General features: G+C 29.6%; 1 protein-coding gene across 1 annotated transcript in view; it reads left to right on the top strand.

The window, feature by feature from the left end:
* The window catches only part of LOC134711159 (CD109 antigen-like), a 46598-nt gene extending 44174 nt beyond the window's left edge, over positions 1–2424 (top strand). The window contains exons 33-35 of the mRNA XM_063571604.1: positions 320–422; positions 866–957; positions 2261–2424. Of these exons, the coding sequence (XP_063427674.1) occupies positions 320–422; positions 866–957; positions 2261–2269 (204 nt within the window). The 3' untranslated portion in view covers positions 2270–2424. The remainder of the gene's footprint in view (positions 1–319; positions 423–865; positions 958–2260) is intronic.
* The last annotated feature ends 20269 nt before the right edge of the window (positions 2425–22693 follow it).

Here is a 22693-nt window from a genome sequence, read left to right as displayed (position 1 = left end):
GGCTGTTACATTTTAATATCTAAAACGATACAGTTAACCCTTATCTATGGGAGGATGTTCCCTACATAATTCTCCAATTCTGACTTTTCTCCGTTCAATATTTGTTTTGTATTTCTTCAGCATATATTTATTCAGTGGTAGTTGCTATTTTGTACCTAGTTGTATGTTGAAATGCTTTGAAGTGTGACACAAATCATTGACGTTGTGTATATCACCATATTCAATTAAATACGATCTATAGTTTTGTAAATCGTTTTCAGTCGATATTTTGATAATCTTATTACACTGTTTGGTCAAATAACTGGTTTTTTTTCTATAGATTTTGTCAGAGCAAATGTGTATTGAAGTCGACATTAGGAGGGTTGCACTGGTTGCTCGACATAAACCTGTATGGGTCAAATTGAGGGAATATTATGAGCCAAGTAAGAACCATATAACATTATAACTCTTTTTGACAAACAATCTGCTGAGGTGTGGTTTCACATTGAGTATCGTAAGATTTAAAGGTTTATAATTTATTCACCTCTTACATATGTAATTTGAAAATAAAGATGTATTCTTTTGTTTTTCGTTATAAAAAATGATAAGACTATATAAACTGATATGTCTATCTTTAACAAAAAGCAGATTCAAAAGTTGAAATGATCTGTAGCGACAGAAAAAAAGCATTTACCACGAAATAAAATTATATGCAAACTAGATCAGTTGTAAACCTAAAACATGTAGTTGCTGCTATATAAACATTGCAAGGTAATGAAAAAGTAAAGTTTTCCAAATCGAAAACTCTTGCCTATGCTACCATTATAGAATTATGTATTCCGAAAAATTGTGAAACACTTGGTAATTGATGTCTATCTGTTGTTAGGTAATGAAGTTGTCAAGTTTTACCAATCGAAAGCTCTTGCAAATGCTACCATTATAGAAGTGTGTGGTCCGAACAATTGTGAAGAAGTGAAGGTGAGTTATGTATCTTGTGTCTTTATTTTTGTTTATATGTGTGCGTTGTTGTTGTCATTCCGCAATTGTTTCTTAACTTTTAATCTACAATTGGAATAGCAAAAAAAAAACTAAAAAAAAACCCAAAAAACATCTCAAAAAACATTTTCTGACCATGGCCTTAAATTTGATACTCGTAATTAAAAGTGTTGAACAAGCTATTTATGTTTTGCAAACAAGTATTTAATTATGTCTTGTACTAATATTTATTTAGTGTGTTTATATTTCAAATAGTAGCTTTGTTACTTTATTATCTGTTATGTTAAGGTAGATGGGGTGTCTTAATTATAATCTATAGAATCTCTTAATAATTTGCCAAAATGTAGTTTATATCCTGCTTGTTAAAGAACATTACTAAAAGGAATGGGTCACCGGACTTATTTTTACACTATAGGTTGTGCAAAATAGTCAAATTTTGTATAGATTATGCATTGAAAACCTTATTTTCAGTCATAAAACGAAAACTACAGCATAGAGTTGTGAGATAAAATAGTTCAAATACTATTCTTTTAGATAAGAATAAGAAAAAATGGGGTCCCACACTCTTTTTCTTGCTACATAATAAAATGAGTAAATTCCTAACACATTCTATTGTAAAAGTAACACTATGCGAATTGTCTGCCCTTGCATTTAAGTTGTCTCCCCTTATTTGCCAAAGTTGGAAAAAACTAAATCAAACAAAAGTATTTGTTTTTTGGTAAAATACAACAATAAATATAATCAAACATGGCATTTTCTATATCATAATGAAAATTCTTACACATGAAATACCTACTAATTTTAAAATTTGCACATTTTATTTTAAAAATCTAGACCTTGTTTTCTGGTATTTTAAAATCCAAAATGGAGGAAGAACCTATCTACCTTAAATAAGTACCAATAATGTCTCAGTATCTACTTATTTATTATCAGTATATAAAATTGATAATGGAAATTGGGAATATGTCAACGAGACAACAATCAAACTAAAGAGAAAACAACAGCCGGAGGCCACCAATGGGTCTTCAACGTACCGATAAAAAACAGCAATCGGAGGTGATTATCAGCTGGTCCCAAAAGCAATTGTTTACTAGTGCAGTGAAAAAAAGACGTGACACTAAAATCAAAAACAAATACAGAAAATAAAAAAAACCAAACATACAAGACTAACTAAGGCCAAAGACTTATGATTTGGGACAGGCGCTAAACTGCATATTCAATTGTTATAAAATGTTAAATGATGAAACAGGTCAGGTTCTTATGATATATCTTATTTCTTTTGCAGAGACGATAATCCTGAAATACGAGAAAGGAAAAAGTTTTCCAAACAATCTTTAGATATTATTATTCTTTTTATATACATAAATAGAAACTAGGTTTTACAGGATATCTTATGTCAAGCATTATATTCAAAAATGTATATCTTGTACTTGAAAATCCTAAAGCGGATCTGTGATTGTATCAACTGTTGCTACATGTTGTTTAAAATTAAAATACTAGTATTAGAAGTTTCTTTGTTTTAATAATGTACTAAGTTACAAACGAACACTGATATAAATCTTTGCAATTGACGTCAAATTGTTAAAGAATGAGCTGAGATTAATGGGTATTCGAATTAAAACATAAATCACCCATCCACAGCATCAGTATAGCTGATGTTCGAACGTTGAAAAGACCAAATGGAATGTTCATATTATATATAAATGTTTCAGAATTTTGATCTTCATAGAATCTGCAAATATTGAGAAATTCACTAAAACGGACTTTCCGTTGGATTTTCCTCGGAGTTTAGTATTTTTGTGAATTTACTTTTTTTATTTAGTCGTGTCCATATTTTTTAATGTGTTTAGTATATTAGACTCCTTGAAATTCAGTAATGTTTAGACAATTCCTTTGCAGTCAATTTACTCTTAAAGCTCTCAAGTGAAATTTCAGAAAATTGTAAAATGTTGTAAAATAACAAAATAACTGAGCTACGAGAAAAATTCTAAACGGAAAGTACTGTTGTGCTTCTTATATGGTATAGATAATTTCTGATGTAGACAATGGTGTTCTTAATTTAGTATTATAGCTAGCTTTACCTATCATGGTAACTTAAATCAATGACCAAAATCAGAACACATAAATAATTTCAAATCGTAAGTCGAACAAAGACAAAGCAAGATCATGGAGCTCCAGAATATTAAGCAGATATAGCTTCACTTGTGTCAGCCGCCGTGTTACAAAAGTAAAACCGATGTTTAGTTTAAATCGATGGATTACATTCCAGAAGAAGACGAGTTTTAGGTAATAACAATTGAAATATATCAGTCTTCATAGGTGAAAAAAGTATTCTTTGATGGTCATCCAAATAGTAATGGCGTCCAAAAATTATCGAAGAGGATGATTTTATCATCAATCTTTGTAAATAAAGGCAACAGTAGTATACCGCTGTTCAAAACTCATAAATCCATGGACAAAAAACAACACAACACCGAATCGCAACACACACAGAAACGGACCAAGCATCAGACAAAACACCACGAGAATAACAAATATAACATGAAAACCAAATACATGAATTTGGGATAGACAAGTACCGTGCCACGTCTTATCTCAATATTTCAAAAATAAGAGAAAACACAAACAACTCAACGTTAAAATGCAACACACACAGAAACGAACAATAATATAACAATGGCCATCTTCCTGACTTGGTACAGGACACTTTTAAAGGGGGATTCAAAGTGATGGGTTGAATCTGGTTTTGTGGCATGCCAAACCTCGCACTTTAATGGCAAAGTTAAACATAACATTGAAATGACAACATAATATTACAGGACTACAATACAAATAAATAGGAGAACATATTAGACAAAGAAAAACATGATTAATAGATAACAAAACGCATCAGGTTTAAAATTTAATTCAATACGCCAAAAACGCGCCTTGTCCACACAAGACTCGCCAGTGACGCCCAGATATAAAAGATCGAAAGTGAAAAAAGTACAAAGTTGTACAGCACTGAAGATCAAAAGTTGAAAAGGTTTCGCCAAATACGGCATTGTTTTTATGTCCGGGATAAGAACATTCTTATTATATAGAACAATTCATGCTATTGCAAACAGTAAATTTTATCAAATGAATATGAAAGAGATATACATAACACTTGACTTAATTCTATCTTAGGTATCCTATATTTCAAGCTCATTGACACACAAAGTGTTCAACATAGTCATTTATTATATATATAGCGGAACATCATGTTAAAAGATAATATTAGTTTCTTGCAATACAATAAGCTCCTGTATAGAGTCGGCCTCATGTGAATGAAGAAACAAATAAGCAGAAAGGAGACACAATTGCTTTCCAATAGAATGACATGGAATGGAATACTTTTTGACGTAAAACAGATCCACATAAATAATATGTTAGAAAGAACTCGCTAATATAAGTTACACAGATGAGTTTGTTACATTCGGAGTGTCTTTAAAAGTACGCTGTATTACTTCCTACACCTTAAAATCTCTTCAACATATAAACCTTAATTCTAAAAATATATTTTCAGTCTTAGAATGTATATGTTGTGTTCTGTGTACTTTTGAAAGCCTTCTCTTTTTTTTTTTACAAAGGCGCTATCGTTTTTCTATCGACTTCTGAGTTTGTACAAGGTTATGTTTTTACTGACTGTTAAAGACGTTTCTATACTAAATCCATTGGATTGTTGTTGTGTTCTGATTGATGATGTCTTAAATGCCTGCTGATTATTGTTTGGTGTCATTTTGAAACTTGTAAAAGCTAAATATGCTGTATTGGTTTTATTCAGTGCTGGAGGCCTCACGGTGACATAAAAGGTGTTGATTCCTGTGTCATGTGGTCTCCTGTGGAGATTTAATCATAACTCACTATGTATTGCCAAACAGTTATGGACACTAATTGTCCGGTCGGTCCTTATAGTGAGCACTGTTTAAGGTCTTTCTATTCTAAGAATATTTATGATATGTTATCCACTGAATCGGTATTGATAGATATTTAGATCTGGGTATAACACTTTACGATTAGCATATATTCATTTGTTTACATACTCTTCCTTTGAGCATTTTGGAATATGGATTAAATACAATTCTTATAATCAAGGATATATCAATTTCAAGTAATAGTTTAGATGAGCCAAACTGGAGAGACAAAGTGAAATAACAAAAATACCAAACTCCGAGTCAAATTTAAAACGGAATGTCTCATAGCAAATGGTCAAATCAAAAGGTCAAACATACCATATGAATGGAAAACAACTGCTATATCGCTGATTTGGCACAGGCATTTCTTATTTGAATGTCTTTTTAGCTAGCTAAAGCATTCACTTGTATAACATTCTAAAACAATTTCATAGAATTGACGACAATCAATGATTCAAATCAATATAAAAGCATCTTTAACAAATGTGACCACCAAAAAAATTAAAAGTAAAAAGACAAATAAACAAAGCACACAGGCAAACATCAACGACAAGGATACACAAAAATAAACATAAGATTATAACCCCTTGGCAAGATGTACAACATATATAAGTATTAAGCCACACCAAACAGATATTACCGAAAATTTATTACACAGTAAAGGATTTTAATTAACAAAGACAACTCAAAGAACACTATAACATGTAATTGGTATGATGTCTGTACTTGACTTCAAGACAATCGTGTATTATGTTTCATATGGAATATTTATAAACAAGGCCTTAGCATCATCCGATGAACTTTTTTCAGAAAAGGAATACGAGGTTTTTGGACATAACCCTGGTTAATCCTATTTCTGATGAGACACTGCTGATGTTTCAAAAAGTCTTGCAGCTGTAAACAGTTTTAAAATAAGACATAGACAGTCGTATCTATTTTGTCATTAATATCTAGTTCTGGAGGGTACTGGATAAATTCCGATCAGAAAAAAATGTATTCTTAATAGATAGAACATCACAAATTTAAATGAATGTAAAATTAAAGGATCTGTCTTCTTTGATCTTCCTTGGTCTGACAGGTGTCTGATGGAACACCGCCTTATACGAAAAAAAAATGTACAAGGATGTCGACAAGAAAAGTGTTTGTTGTGATAGGAATGCCCACAAGGAGAGATGCTTTGCTAGTTTTGATTGAATTGCCGACAATTTGTTGAAAAAGTCTACCTCCAAATTCCAACACATGGGTTGTCAATACAAAACTTCGGCAAACTGATCACTTATTCCTCCATAAAGCATATTTTACCTCTGTTTTACTATAAAAAATATACCGTATTGCATCTTAAGTTAATACATTTAAAGCGTAAGTTACCATCTTTAAATTGAAAAGCATCAATTGTTGGTTATTTCTTTTATACGACATTACAGGGTTGAAAAATCTAAAGTTGGGATAAAACTATTCCAAGGAGAGCCGTGGTAATATGATTAATGCATTGGACTATTAACACAAAGGTTCCTAGTTCGATTCCTGATCGATATGAAAATTTCAGCAACTCATTTTCAGCTCTCCTTTGAGACCATTTGCGAGTATGGTATTGAGGAACTGATGATAGTCCGTCGGAAGGGAACGATATAAGGCTGGCTCATGTTAAGAGAGAGCCACATATCTTGCACGTTAAAGACACCCATGTAGATTTCAAAAAGGGTAGGCTAATGCCGCTACAATGCAGAATTAACACTCACAAAGTGGAAAGGGATTAATATAAGTTGCAAAACTTGTATCACAATCCACTATAAATACATTTGTTTAAACAAAAAAAAAAAGGATGTAGATTTAGAATTATCAAATTTTTTGAGGAGTTTTAAAGTTTTTACACTTGGTTAATAACACTACACGGGTGAACAGTTTATAAGGATCATCTTTCATAAAGGTAATTAATTTTATCAATCAAATAGACCATATTTCCGTTGGGCTAGCTATTTACCGTTGTTTGTACGGAATTAATGGAGCTAAGGTATCCAATTCAAACAAGGTAAATGTTGTTTTAGATGTCCAATGTAATGTTCATTGACGTCATACAGCCTTTACAACAATTACAACCTTGTCAAATAATTTGTTTTCGTGTATTTGATGACATTAGTCATGTATTCCTTATTCTTAATCAGCCCCCCAAGTAGTACGATTTACAAACAGAAACAATAATATTTGTTTGCAGAAATTTTCTAGCAGATAACAACGCTTAAAAACGACCACAATTCTGTTTTTTTTTTGTTGCCTTGGTTATTTAACTTTTAAGTGTCTACTGTTCATTAGCATGACATTAAAAATACATCGTTATCTCTCTGAAAGTGTTAAGTCGATAGAGTATGATGTTTGATGTATGATGCCCTGTACCAAGTCAAGGAAATGGCCATTGTTATATTATAGTTTGTTTCTGTGTGTGTAACATTTTTTTAACATGTGTTTTTGTTGTGTCGTGTAGTTCTCTTATATTTGATGCGTTTCTCTCAGTTTTAGTTTGTTACTCGTATTTGTTTTTTTCTCTATCGATTTGAATTTCGAATAGCGGTATACTACTATTGCCTTTATTTGATATTTTCAAGACCTCTTTATGTGTAATATACCCACTGATTTTCCATTTAAATATTTTTTGTTAATTTTGCACTTTTCAAAAAATTTCAAATAAAAAAAATACTTAACATTAGTAAAGTTTTATTCTGTCCAGTACTGTTGCCAAAATTTGACATAAAATTATGTTGCACAAAAGAAAATAAAAATCCTTGCAAATTAACCAATCAAATTGTCACCTGTTATTCAAATCTGTACATGCTTTATTTATTAATAGTTATTTATGTTTTATTTTCTTTTGTTCTGACATCAAACTCGGACTTCTCTTGAACTGAATTTTAATGTACGTCTTGTTATGCGTTTACTTTTGTACATTGGCTAGAGGTATAGGGGGGGGGGTTGAGATCTCACAAAACATGTTCAACCTCGCCGCAATTTTGCACCTGCCCCAAGTCAGGAGCCTCTGGCCTTTGTTAGTCTTGTATGCTTTTTAATTTTAGTTTTTTTTGTGTTATTCGGAGTTAAGTATGACATCCCTTATCACTTAACTAGTATACATATTTTAAAGTGCTGAAGGACGCATCCGGGTGTTGGAGTTTCTCGCTACATTGAAGACCCAACGGTGGCCATAGGCTGTTGACTGCTCTATGGTCGGGTTGTTGTCGCTTTGAAACATTCCCCATTTCCTTTCTCAATTTCATTAGTAACTATGTAACCTTAAGTTTCCACAATATTATATAGACGCCCAAAATAAAAAAAATATGTTGCTTTAAAATAGCTATGATATATGTTTAAAACCCAATTATGTTTTACTGCAATGAAATGTAGGATTCATTACCTACAGCTGTCAAATTTTAAGGGAATATTTTTTACGACCTATTTCCGTATGCAACCGGATGTGACGTTCTATGATTTAATTGTATTACATCTAAATTTACTAATGTTGTTGGTATTAATAATGCTTGGTTCTGATGATCGAAGTATGTTATATAAATATGCATTATGCAAGCGCACTAAATTTGTAAGTTTATGATTATTTGTTTTATCCTTTAAAAGGTTTCTCACATGAATGAGTAAAATAAACACCCTTTACAATTTATATTAAACTAATTCTATAAGAAAATCATATTTTCATATTATTGAATGAAGATAAGACTGTACCATATGTTTATATACATTTACACAATTATTGTAGAAAAGTACATTTAAATCAGAAATATACATAAATTCTTTGTGAACAGTAACACATATTAGTATCCTAAGATTTACAGTAATTTTTATCACTTTCAATAAATATTTGCAAGTGTACGTTTTCTTACTGCTGTATGATTTCACCCAAATTTATGAATAAGGTAAGAAAAATCACAATAATAAACACTTTTTAAAAATAACAGGACTTAGGTAACACAATCAATGAATTCTTAAGTTCTCATTTGAATTGTTTTACATTTTATTATATCAAGGCCTTTAACGTTTTAAATATGTGTGAAAAGATATAACTTCCTGTATCTTTTAGATGAAATTTTAGTTGACATTTTAGATGATTATTCAATACCTTAGTTACTTTTAATATAAATACCTTTTGAGAAATAATATCTTTCTGACCAAGATCAATTGAAAACTCAAAATACATGACAATCGCTTAATTTGAAATAAAGAATAAGTATAAAAGATGCGAAACATACCAGAAGGACATTCAAACTTGTATGTTAAAAATGAACTGACAACGCCATGGCTAATGAAAGAGAAACAAAAAACGAACAGCAAAATAGTGAAAAAGAACATATAAAAGTAAAACCTTAATAACCCGAAACAAACCACAATATAGGTGAGGTGTCAGATTCTCCTGGATAGTAAGCAGATCCTGCTCATAAAGTACAAACCCAGTATTAAGTCTATATCGATACGGCATATTCGGGAAAAGATACATTACGTTGCCAAAACAATTATTAATAGATATTTAATGATATAGCATTATTAACGTCTAAGAATAAAATTGATTGAAGTTAATGTCTGCAATCGGTTACCTAATTGGACTTTAACTATAATAAATGTATAGAATGATTCTCTACAAACTTGTTTATTATTTAAGAATGTATTTTCTTTTTTCTAAATAAAACGGCTGTAACTATTATGTTTAAAAAGAAATGTGAAAAGTTATTGGGTTGTGATTGTTATCCTGGTTCAAAGTGTCATCCTTAATTCAGCTATCTTCTTTCTCAACACTGTTTTTTTTTCTTCCTTTTTTGTCAATTGAAAACCAAAAGTTTTAATAGTTATGATGAGAAAACAGCCGGTTTAATGTTCCGAAACTAAGTTTTAGTAATTCAGCGAATATACAATCTATAATCTGAATTGTGTTTTGAAAACTTCATTGTGGTAATTGTTGTAATGTATACTTATACCATATTATTATTACTATATCCTAGGATTAACCATGAGACTTGTGTTTAGTTTGTTGTTTGTTGTCATTGGGTTCGTAACGGCCAAAAAGTAAGTTAAACACAATTGTTTTACCGTTTTACAAAAATAGCTGTATTACAATTTAAAATATATGAAAAATACAAAACCAAATCGCAATAAATATTGTTTTTCAATATCCATGTTCATTTAAAAAAAAAAGTATTACAAAACTTTGTTAAGGAATGACTATAATATATGTTATGTCTATGAAGAAATAACATAACAAATTTTGGCAAAGCGGGTTATTTCAAAGCGTGCACCAGAGTTATTTGGAATATAAACTTACTTTTACTGCATTTTTTTTTCTTTTTTATAAAAGCAACTTAATTACTATACATTACTTGATGTATCATGTTTATGTTTTATGTTTATACTTGTCAGTATTTCTTTTTAGTTGAGACATTGTGGTCTTTCATTTTGTTTGTTTTCTATTACAATATCACATCGTATTACACGGTTCATATTACCGACAATCATTACTGCAGATGCAATAGCAGAAAATGTAAAAGTCGAAAATTAGGCCAGTTAACATTGAAAGTGCTGAATGGCGTTTGAATCAATATGCTTATCTATTCACTTTCGATTGAGATTGACTGTGGTTGTACGAAAACGAACGATTTTGAATCACGAATAAACAAGGCTTTAGAAAAACATGAACTCAATTGTTATAAAAAATGATCTTTTACAGCACATATATTGCAACTGTTCCAAAAGAAATAAAAGCAGGATCAGATGCTAAAATTTGTATATCAGCTTTAAAGGGAGGTGTCAAACGTGTTACAATCTTCGTCATGTTGCTAGACAAACAAAACAGAACTTTAGCAAGAATCAAAGCACAACGAAGTCTACTTCGTGAGTTCATATAACAACAATGTTAATCAGATTACATGTATTATGATATCATTTTTACAATAAGACAAATAAGGAATTAAAATTAAACTAATATACTATTATAGATAGAAATCAGATTTAAATTTTCACAGATTAAATGAAATTTGTGTATACGCAACAAGTCTATCAACCTACCGACAAAGAGTGCAAAGATATTTTAAGAGGATAGCAGTTAAATATCAAGGATAATCGAAAATACAAAAAAGAAAGCCCCTTATCAAATAACATAATCGTCAGACCAAGCACTTCAAACGAACTGAACACAAATGTCATATTCCTGATTTGGTTCAAATATTTCTTAATGTAGAAAAAAATGGATTTAATCTAAATATATATAGCTTAACCTACTTGTTGCGTAGATATCGACAAGATTCTATATAGATATTATGAGTGAGCAAAACAAACAGAAATGATGAGTAAGAAATGTCAAAAATGACGATTCAGCAATCAGCATTGTGTATTAATAACCATAACAAAAAAAACAAAATAGATATGCCAACAACAAAATATGACATGCAAATACTCTTTAGACAAGGCAAATAAGAAAAGGCAAAAGACAATGCATAACATAACTATTATTTAAATGTTAAAAAAAATTCTTTTTGTCATATAAAAGCAACAGTGGTATACTTCTGTTCAATTTTAATTTAGGAACGTTTTGATATACCAATGAATGTATTATTTATTTTAGAGAGACCTGCCGTTGTTACACTCAAAGTAAGTGGTATTAAATTTGAATTTCGGAACATGTTTGGGAGTTTAAATGACAAATAAAGGTGCAGATAAAAAGATAGTTTATTCTTATAAAACCATGCAAGTACAAGGGTTACAGAGAAGTTAAAAATAATATACATAAAAAAATTAATTTCGCATGGTATAAAATAATATATATATAAATATATATATAAATATAGTAACACATCCAAATGTTTCTGAGAATATGGACACTTAGATGTGATACCCTAATGACACATGCAAATTTACCATACATGTTCCATACAAACATGATGAATAAACCTTGTCAAACGTTTAAATTGAACAAAAATGTATGCAGAGATGATTAAAGTAACCCTTTAGATATAAATCAGAAGATGTGGTATTATTGCCAATGGAACAACTCTCCACAAGAGTTCAAAGGACATAAAAATCAACAACTATAGGTCACAGTACGGCCTTGAACAATGAACAAAGCCCATACCGCATAATCAGCTATAAAAAGTCACAAAATTCAAACCAGAAAACAAGCAGCCTAAATAATGTAGAAAAAATGAACAAAAAAAGATATGTAGCATATCAGCAACTGAATTACAGATGAAAGGTAATGGAAATCCTATACAGATATGAAAGTTTACCAAATAATTTATGTATTCAGCGATGGTAAAACATAAGATAGTAACACTTTATACCCTTTGAAAAATAGTAAATATGCCTCAGCATTATTTACAAACTGAAAATTTATTTAAAACAATGTCAAATAATTTCAATAAAGCCGTTATTAAACATGAAATATTTTCCGTAAATAATACTTTTTTAAATGTTGAATGCATAATGTATGATAATAATTGTAGGTACCAGCAAAGACCCCTCCAGGATATGATTACAAGATTAGAGTGAAAGTCATTGGAGATATTAAATTTGATAAAACTGCTATAGAAATCCGAGTCACAGAGAAAGCGTCATCCATCTTCATCCAGACTGACAAAGCTGTTTATAAGCCAGGCGACTTAGGTAAATATGAAATCATATTCGCAGTATATACAGCAGAGATACGTCATAATAGAACTGAAAGTCTTATAACGATAATATAAACATACGTAACAGATACTTTTATCAAATTAAAAAGGTTGATATCCTTTTACTGTTGCAGAATTATTAGAATATTGGTTTTTGTTCATAAAATAAACAAAAGATAATGAATATTTTGTTTAGAGACGAATAAGTCCTCAAAACTCCATTGGTAAGGATACAGAAAGACTTACTGATAGTATGCTTGGACTTAAACTACATGCATTAATTTTCTTGGCAAAATTAACTGACGTTTCGAAAAATGATAAGTTGCTATGATATAATACGATGATCATTATAAAAACTGAAAGCAATGAGTGCATACCCAATCAATTCACATTGTAAATTATAACATTTTTAGACTCGTATTTAAGGTGCGTTGAGAAAAAAAATCAAAATGCACAATTGCATACTTTCTTGTATTGTTCAAACGTTATGTAAGGAATTTATAATCTATACTGTAGCTATACATTGAAATGTGAGTAATATTTTATTTCTTCTCTTGCACAAAATTATAAACATGACTTAATTATCGAATACAATGCAATAACCCTTCTTTTTCAACAGTTCAGTTTAGAGTGTTTGGAACTAATCAACGATTAAAGGTTTTAAGAGATCCGTTGACAATTTACATACAGGTCAGTTCATTTATGTTAATTTTTGTTAAGGTATTTTGAAAACAATACCTAATATTTACAGCACGAAATCACATTGGTAAATTTATCTATAATGGAAGTTGATAATATATATATACTTCACGGACATCGTTTATTTTGAACGACCATATAGTTACCATTAACGCCTTAAATCTATTTTTGTACTTGTATGTAGTTACTGCGTTCTATTTAAGATTAATCAAATTAACGGTACCAATTTTCTTGCACCAGAAGCGCATTTCGACAATACATGTCTCTTCAGTCATGCTCCTGGCCAAAATATTTGAAATCCAAAGCTTATATAAAAGATGAAGAGCTATAATCAAAAAGGTCCAAAATGTATAGCCAAATCCGTGAAAGGAATCAGAGCTTTGCATGAGGGCGATACATTTCTTAATTTATAATAATTTCTAACATTTTGTAACATCAAATTTTAATAACACAAAAAATCCGTAGAATTAAATGTAGAGTATCACAGATGTTATACAAATATAACAATATCAGCACCAGGTCAGTTGATTTATGCTATTTTTTCTTATTTTGTTTAAATAACTATTCATATGCAAAACATTTTAGAATAGTTAAATAATGCAAATATCTATATAAGTCAAAAAGAATCAAATTGTGAGTCGGAATGATAAAAACATAGTAATTATACAAATTTTAAAATGAATTTCAAAAAACAACTACCTATTATTTACAGCACGAAAGTCCCATTGGTATAAAAAAAAACTCATCATAGATACCATGAATAAATTTAACGTATACGCCAGACGCGCGTTTCGTCTACAAAAGACTCATCAGTGACGCTCGACTTAAAAAAAGTATGAAATTGAAAAGCATTGCGAAATTGTCATTATAACGCCTTAAATCTATTTTTTGTACTTGTATGTAGTTACTGCATTCTATTAAAGATGTGAGTATCACAGTTTATATAAAAATATAACAATATCTGCAACAAGGTGAATCTGAAATTCTGGTCAAAGCATTTATGAATATATCATAATATGCAACTCAAATGTTTTTTTACAGGACTCCAAATATAATCGAGTGAAACAGTTTCTCAATGTTAGACCAGTATTTGGTGTATTTGCCGGTACATTTCAACTATCTACTTTGACAAACCTTGGAAGATGGACAATCACAGTAGAGCAAATGGTCAGTTGGCTTATCTAAGTTACGGGATAATATAATCTTTGAATAAATGCAACATTAGTATACCGCTGTTCGAAATTCATAAATCGATTGAGAAAAACAAATCCGGGTTACAAACTAAAAAGACTCAGAAATGTATATCAGATGAATAGCATATGTTACGAATTTAATGGCAAAAGAAAAACAGTGGTTTTGTGTTTTTTAGGTGTTTTTATGTTTAGTTTTGTATACAGTGGTTTTCCTTCTGATAGTTTTTAATGTGTTGCAATTGCAATGTCTGATCATTTTCACTTTATGTGTTTAAATTTCTACCTTTCTATAACTGCTGGTCGCGATTGAAAAAGATAAAGGAAAATTAAGATTATTTCTAAAGGACACCAGAAACAATCTACAATTACTAATGACCATGATTTTAAAATGGAATCAAATATTGTCTCTTCAAACTCATGCTCTGCAGTAATTCACACGTGGTGTCAATGAATAGTTGTACTCGATACTTATTTCTAGTTGTAATTTTTCTTCCAAGATCATGTTCACTTAAAAAATATCTCGAAACGCATATCTCATAGCAATTGTCCTCGATAATTGACTTTCGTTTGCTACTTTTTTTTTTAAATAATGTAGTATTGTTATGCTTTTACTTTTCTACACTGGTTAGAGGTATAGGGGGAGGGTTGAGATCTCACAAACATGTTTAACCCCGCCGCATTTTTGCGCCTGTCCTCTGGCCTTTGTTAGTCTTGTATTATTTAAATTTTAGTTTCTTGTGTACAATTTGGAAATTAGTATAGCGTTCATTATCACTGAACTAGTATATATTTGTTAAGGGGCCCGCTGAAGGACGCCTCCGGTTGCAGGAATTTCTCGCTACATTGAAGACCTGTTGGTGACCTTCTGCTGTTGTGTTTTTTTTTATTTTGGTCGGGTTGTTGTCTCTTTGACACATTCCCCATTTCCATTCTCAATTTTATTGTTCTCAAAAACCCATATTTACCACTTATATTCTACAGAACGTCTTATACACTAGTAGTTAATGGTGTCTCAAAACACACGTCTACTAGAAGGTATAAGTCAAAATAAATATCAAGTAGTTATAAATGGTTCACAATGTAAAACAAATTACAAAACTCAAAGGCAAGTTCAAAAATGGGGAAAAACTGTCATACTATTAATTTGGAAGATGAATTTTCCGTGTCTTTCCAAATTTATGTGTGGTTTCAAATGTCGTTCGGAAATCAGGAACTTATTGTAACTTTAAGCTAATGTTTTATATAACATGTAGATAGTTATATCGTGTTTATCAAAGTGTTAACTTTGTTTCAATGTAATAAATATTAATTTTGTGATGATAAATACTGAGTGTAATCTATTGTATAGTATAAAACAATCGACTCTACTAGGAGACAAAATTGTATGAATGAATTGATATCAAGTGTCATACTGCCAAAACTTAACAGTTAACACACTTGAATCATATAACCTTCTTTATTCCAGAGTGAAAAGAATTCAAAACGTTTCGATGTTCAACGTGTTGGTGAGTTAGAGCTTAGACAACAATACCTTGTCTTACATTAGGAGCATTAAAACATTGACAAAAGTCGTTAGTAGGTATCAAAGGTACAAAATGTATCAGGATAAAACATTGATAAAAGTAGTTAGTAGGTATCAAAGGTACAAAATGTATCAGGATAAAACATTGATAAAAGTCGTTAGTAGGTATCAAAGGTACAAAATGTATCAGGATAAAACATTGATAAAAGTCGTTAGTAGGTATCAAAGGTACAAAATGTATCAGGATAAAACATTGATAAAAGTCGTTAGTAGGTATCAAAGGTACAAAATGTATCAGGATAAAACATTGATAAAAGTCGTTAGTAGGTATCAAAGGTACAAAATGTATCAGGATAAAACATTGATAAAAGTCGATAGTAGGTATCAAAGGTACAAAATGTATCAGGATAAAACATTGATAAAAGTCGATAGTAGGTATCAAAGGTACAAAATGTATCAGGATAAAACATTGATAAAAGTAGTTAGTAGGTATCAAAGGTACAAAATGTATCAGGATAAAACATTGATAAAAGTCGTTAGTAGGTATCAAAGGTACAAAATGTATCAGGATAAAACATTGATAAAAGTCGTTAGTAGGTATCAAAGGTACAAAATGTATCAGGATAAAACATTGATAAAAGTCGTTAGTAGGTATCAAAGGTACAAAATGTATCAGGATAAAACATTGATAAAAGTCGTTAGTAGGTATCAAAGGTACAAAATGTATCAGGATAAAACATTGATAAAAGTCGATAGTAGGTATCAAAGGTACAAAATGTATCAGGATAAAACATTGATAAAAGTCGATAGTAGGTATCAAAGGTACAAAATGTATCAGGATAAAACATTGATAAAAGTAGTTAGTAGGTATCAAAGGTACAAAATGTATCAGGATAAAACATTGATAAAAGTAGTTAGTAGGTATCAAAGGTACAAAATGTATCAGGATAAAACATTGATAAAAGTAGTTAGTAGGTATCAAAGGTACAAAATGTATCAGGATTATAATTTAATACGCCAGACGTGTGTTTCGTCTCCATAATGTAAGACTCGTCAGGGACGCTCAGATAAAAATAGTTGTAAAGCCAATAAAAAGTGGAATAGCCTAACCCAAAATTCCAAGAGTCTACAATCCTATATAAATTAGACTGATTGTAGTAATATCTCTGTTTATTCGGTGATTTAAATGTCAGTTTGTATGATGTTCATCTATTGTTAGTCACCTATTTATGTCTGTAAACTATCAATTGATATCAACAGGTGTATTTTAAAATTTCATATTTGAAATCATTCACTTTACTTTTGAATGTATTTATATTAAAAAAAAAATAATACTGATTGCTAATGTGTTTATATTTAGTTTTACCTAAATTTGAAGTGAACGTTGTATTGCCACCATTTGAACTGAAAACTGACAGATTTTTCACAGTTACTATCAATGCGCTGTAAGTAATCATTTAGTGTTGATGCGTCTTTGATATCTTTGTTGTTAAGGATTGTCTCATGACGTATATAGTAACATCACAAAAATACTGAACTTCGAGGAAAATTCAAAACTGACAGTCCCTTATCAGATTTCAAAATCAAAAGAAAAATAAACACCAAACAAATGGATAACAACTGTCATATACCTGTACAGGCATTTTCTGAAAATGGTGAATTGAAAATGGTTTGATAGCTAGCTAAACCTCTCACTTGTCTGACAGTCGCAATTTCATGATGCATAATCAAAACAAACAGACACAAAAAGGTATGTCTTAATAAACGCTAATTATATTAGGGTGTGTAACTGACAACGAACTCATTTTATACTAAACAATTTTTGTTCACAAAAACTCTATTCAAATGATACTATGCTTTTATTTGCATACAAGTAGTACTTCTGTGGTAATTCCCAGAGAAACAAATAAAAAACATTGGACGTTAAAAGTAAAGAGCTTTTTATGTCATGAAATATTTATCAAAAAAATACAATTACATGCAAGACGATATGCCAACTGGGATCACGAGAATAATTTGTCAAAAACAAGTATATATGTACAAATGAAGTCAACTTTGTTGTGCGTAACAAGCAAGATTGAGTCTGGAGGTTTTGAAATAATGGATTATCATTTTAATAATTTTTTGAGAAATATAATCACTTACAATAACCCTTTAAATTTTATTCTTCCTTACTATTTTCTAACCTATCTGGACAAAAAGAGGCAAACATGCATTAAGGTAGCAACATTACCTTAGATAGTATTATCTTTTTTAAATAATTGATACACTGTTTTCAGACACAAATGTTACTTTTGTTTTATATTACCAAAATTATATAATACAATTATCCCTCAAACGTAGCATACGTAGGACAAATTCGCACAAACATAATATGCTAATGATTGTTGGTACAAGTTGATGCCATTTTCTGAAAAAAATGTAAATATTACTTACCAAAATCGATTGTCTACATCAATTGTTTACTATAACTTATACATGGAAAAATGGTTTATGTTTAGTTTTATCAATAACTCTCTAATTTGAATAAGCAGCTATTGTCTTATTTAAAAGATGATATATTGGCTTTTCGAGCATTTATCCCAAATTTGATACGTTATACAAAGGCTGTGTTTTTCGTAATATGATTTCCTTAATATAGGAATGCTGCTTAAAAGTTAACTACTTAAACCAAGAACTCAAACTTGTGAAGTTGAAATAATTCCTACATTTACGGACGCCATATTGAAATACTTGATCGTTACGGAATACCTGTATCACAGATGACGGCAGAAAGTGTTCAAATGCCGTCGTCTGTTTCCCTAATTTGTGCTATACCAAATAAGACCCATAACAATATTTGTACCGAGATAAGCAACAGTCAAATTGGCACATATGGAGCCTGATCAACTCATTCTTCCAGAGCATATGAAATCCCCACGATTTTTCGATTGGGCGAGTTTGATTCTCTCTTTGTGAAAAAAACATTTCGAACCGTTTTAAACATGTTTTATCATTTCATTTATTTTCTATCTAAACGTGGCCTATTTGTGTACACTTTCTTTTGTGAGTTCATACTTTCCGGTTTTTTGTGTAATGCATTGTGCGAATATATATTCATTTATTTGTAATTCTTATCGTTAAAATATGTACACAAGTTATACTTTATCATCTCAAAGAAAAGTGGACATTTAAAAGTACAGCTTACAGCGGATTGGGAAAACTTGACACAATCAAACATATTAATCAACACAAAAAGTGAGAAGAACTGTTTTATTTCCTAGAATTAATAGTTGATTAAACCTGGTCATATGACCAGTTACACCTTCCACTTGTATGGAAACTGTGTATAGCTCCGAAAGAAGCTACCAAGTGGTAAATGTTTGTTGTTTTAATTATATTTTTTCTCTTCATTGAGACATAACTCAAATAACTTCCATAGTCCTTGTAAAATGTAACCTTCCATTAAACTGATGTATAAAATGCTGTTGTATTATATATTAACCTTTACGTAAATCATTCATATTCAGGTATAATTTTGGGAAACCAGTTGAAGGGGATGCAGAACTGATCATTGAAAGTAAATGGAATACAGAAGATCAGATTATAAAGAAATTAAAGGTATTTATGAAAGTAAATGGAATACAGAAGATCAGATTATAAAGAAATTTAAGGTATTTATGAAAGTAAATGGAATACAGAAGATCAGATTATAAAGAAATTTAAGGTATTTATGAAAGTAAATGGAATACAGAAGATCAGATTATAAAGAAATTAAAGGTATTTATGAAAGTAAATGGAATACAGAAGATCAGATTATAAAGAAATTAAAGGTATTTATGAAAGTAAATGGGATACAGAAGATCAGATTATAAAGAAATTTAAGGTATTTATGAAAGTAAATGGAATACAGAAGATCAGATTATAAAGAAATTTAAGGTATTTATGAAAGTAAATGGAATACAGAAGATCAGATTATAAAGAAATTTAAGGTATTTATGAAAGTAAATGGAATACAGAAGATCAGATTATAAAGAAATTAAAGGTATTTATGAAAGTAAATGGAATACAGAAGATCAGATTATAAAGAAATTAAAGGTATTTATGAAAGTAAATGGAATACAGAAGATCAGATTATAAAGAAATTAAAGGTATTTATGAAAGTAAATGGAATACAGAAGATCAGATTATAAAGAAATTAAAGGTATTTATGAAAGTAAATGGAATACAGAAGATCAGATTATAAAGAAATTTAAGGTATTTATGAAAGTAAATGGAATACAGAAGATCAGATTATAAAGAAATTTAAGGTATTTATGAAAGTAAATGGAATACAGAAGATCAGATTATAAAGAAATTTAAGGTATTTATGAAAGTAAATGGAATACAGAAGATCAGATTATAAAGAAATTAAAGGTATTTATGAAAGTAAATGGAATACAGAAGATCAGATTATAAAGAAATTAAAGGTATTTATGAAAGTAAATGGAATACAGAAGATCAGATTATAAAGAAATTAAAGGTATTTATGAAAGTAAATGGAATACAGAAGATCAGATTATAAAGAAATTAAAGGTATTTATGAAAGTAAATGGAATACAGAAGATCAGATTATAAAGAAATTAAAGGTATTTATGAAAGTAAATGGAATACAGAAGATCAGATTATAAAGAAATTAAAGGTATTTATGAAAGTAAATGGAATACAGAAGATCAGATTATAAAGAAATTAAAGGTATTTATGAAAGTAAATGGAATACAGAAGATCAGATTATAAAGAAATTAAAGGTATTTATGAAAGTAAATGGAATACAGAAGATCAGATTATAAAGAAATTAAAGGTATTTATGAAAGTAAATGGAATACAGAAGATCAGATTATAAAGAAATTAAAGGTATTTATGAAAGTAAATGGAATACAGAAGATCAGATTATAAAGAAATTAAAGGTATTTATGAAAGTAAATGGAATACAGAAGATCAGATTATAAAGAAATTAAAGGTATTTATGAAAGTAAATGGAATACAGAAGATCAGATTATAAAGAAATTAAAGGTATTTATGAAAGTAAATGGAATACAGAAGATCAGATTATAAAGAAATTAAAGGTATTTATGAAAGTAAATGGAATACAGAAGATCAGATTATAAAGAAATTAAAGGTATTTATGAAAGTAAATGGAATACAGAAGATCAGATTATAAAGAAATTTAAGGTATTTATGAAAGTAAATGGAATACAGAAGATCAGATTGTAAAGAAATTTAAGGTATTTATGGAATACAGAAGATCAGATTATAAAGAAATTAAAGGTATTTATGAAAGTAAATGGAATACAGAAGATCAGATTGTAAAGAAATTTAAGGTATTTATGGAATACAGAAGATCAGATTATAAAGAAATTAAAGGTATTTATGAGCAAGTTTGTAAAATTATTTAGTTTGTCATTTTCTTTTTGTGTTAATGTTCTGACGAATTGATTAAGCACTATATCATAAAGTCATTATTGAATTGTATTTTGTAAAACGAGTCTCTTTCGAACAAATTAAATAAAGCTTGTGATGACAAACTATGTATGCACTTCAATCGACCAACAGCAAATTACTAGCAAATTATGTTATAGTGATTTATTATTTATTCTTGTCTTTCAGGTTTGCTTATGTACTTTGTCTTTACGTACTTTTGTGTTTCCTTGTTATCCATTTGTTTGTTTGTATAGTAATTGAGATTATCATAAAATATTTTAAAGTGTTGTACCCGTGTATTGACATATATAACTATAATATATGTATGTTTTGTTCAGACAAAGGGTCAATGTGTTTTAAATGTAATTGATAACTGTGAAGTACAATTATAAAATCTGCAATTTCATTACACCTTAGTGAAATTTGACCACTTTTGTCTATGTAATTAAATAGTTTCCAATTACTTTGCAAATGTAATTAATTACTTTCCAATTACTTTGTAAATGTAATTAATAACTTTAATCACTTTTGAAAGGAACATTCAGATAAAATATTTACATACATGTATTTATTATATAATATGTATATAAGTAACATAAATCGAAATAACAATCGAGATCTACAGCAAATATTTTTAAATTCAGCTAGTACCAAAGAAGTGATTATAAAAAACCTATATGGTGGGTAAGAGGACAAAATTACATAAATAGATGCATACATAACTATTATTTAAAATAAGTACACACAATGAATAAAGAATCGTTCGGGCTACATGCTTATCTTAATTTAAACGCATTATTATACTAGATACAATAACACATTTAATACTAAGTGCACAGTACATTTGATAGTTTAAAATTTTGATTTTATATTCTTACAACAAGCCTTATGTTCTATTGTTTCTTTGTACTTCATTCTGAAATGTCATTTTCGCGGTATTGTTAAAATTGAAACATCAGTGGCCACCAATAAAGCTATGTTTAACCCATCATTTTTTCTTAACATATCGTGTACCAATAAAATTGAAAATGAAAATAGGGAGTAAGGAATATTCCTGATGTTATCCAATAATTCGTTCCAATGTAGGTTGGGGTTTATTTTTGTTACCGTTCACTGCTTCTGTTGTTTCGTTGTTTTCTTCTTAATAATCATGTGTTTTCCTCGGATTTGTTTTTGCGTAATCGATTTAGGACTATCGAACAGTGGTTTCCTATTTTTGCCTTTATTTATAAAGATAACTGCATATGCTATATTTGTGCTTACCTTTTATATAGATAA

This window comes from Mytilus trossulus, chromosome 3 (assembly GCF_036588685.1).
Source record: "Mytilus trossulus isolate FHL-02 chromosome 3, PNRI_Mtr1.1.1.hap1, whole genome shotgun sequence".
Lineage (NCBI taxonomy): Eukaryota > Metazoa > Mollusca > Bivalvia > Mytilida > Mytilidae > Mytilus > Mytilus trossulus.
Note: the sequence above shows the minus strand (reverse complement) of the source record. Positions and strands in the feature narration are given on the sequence as shown.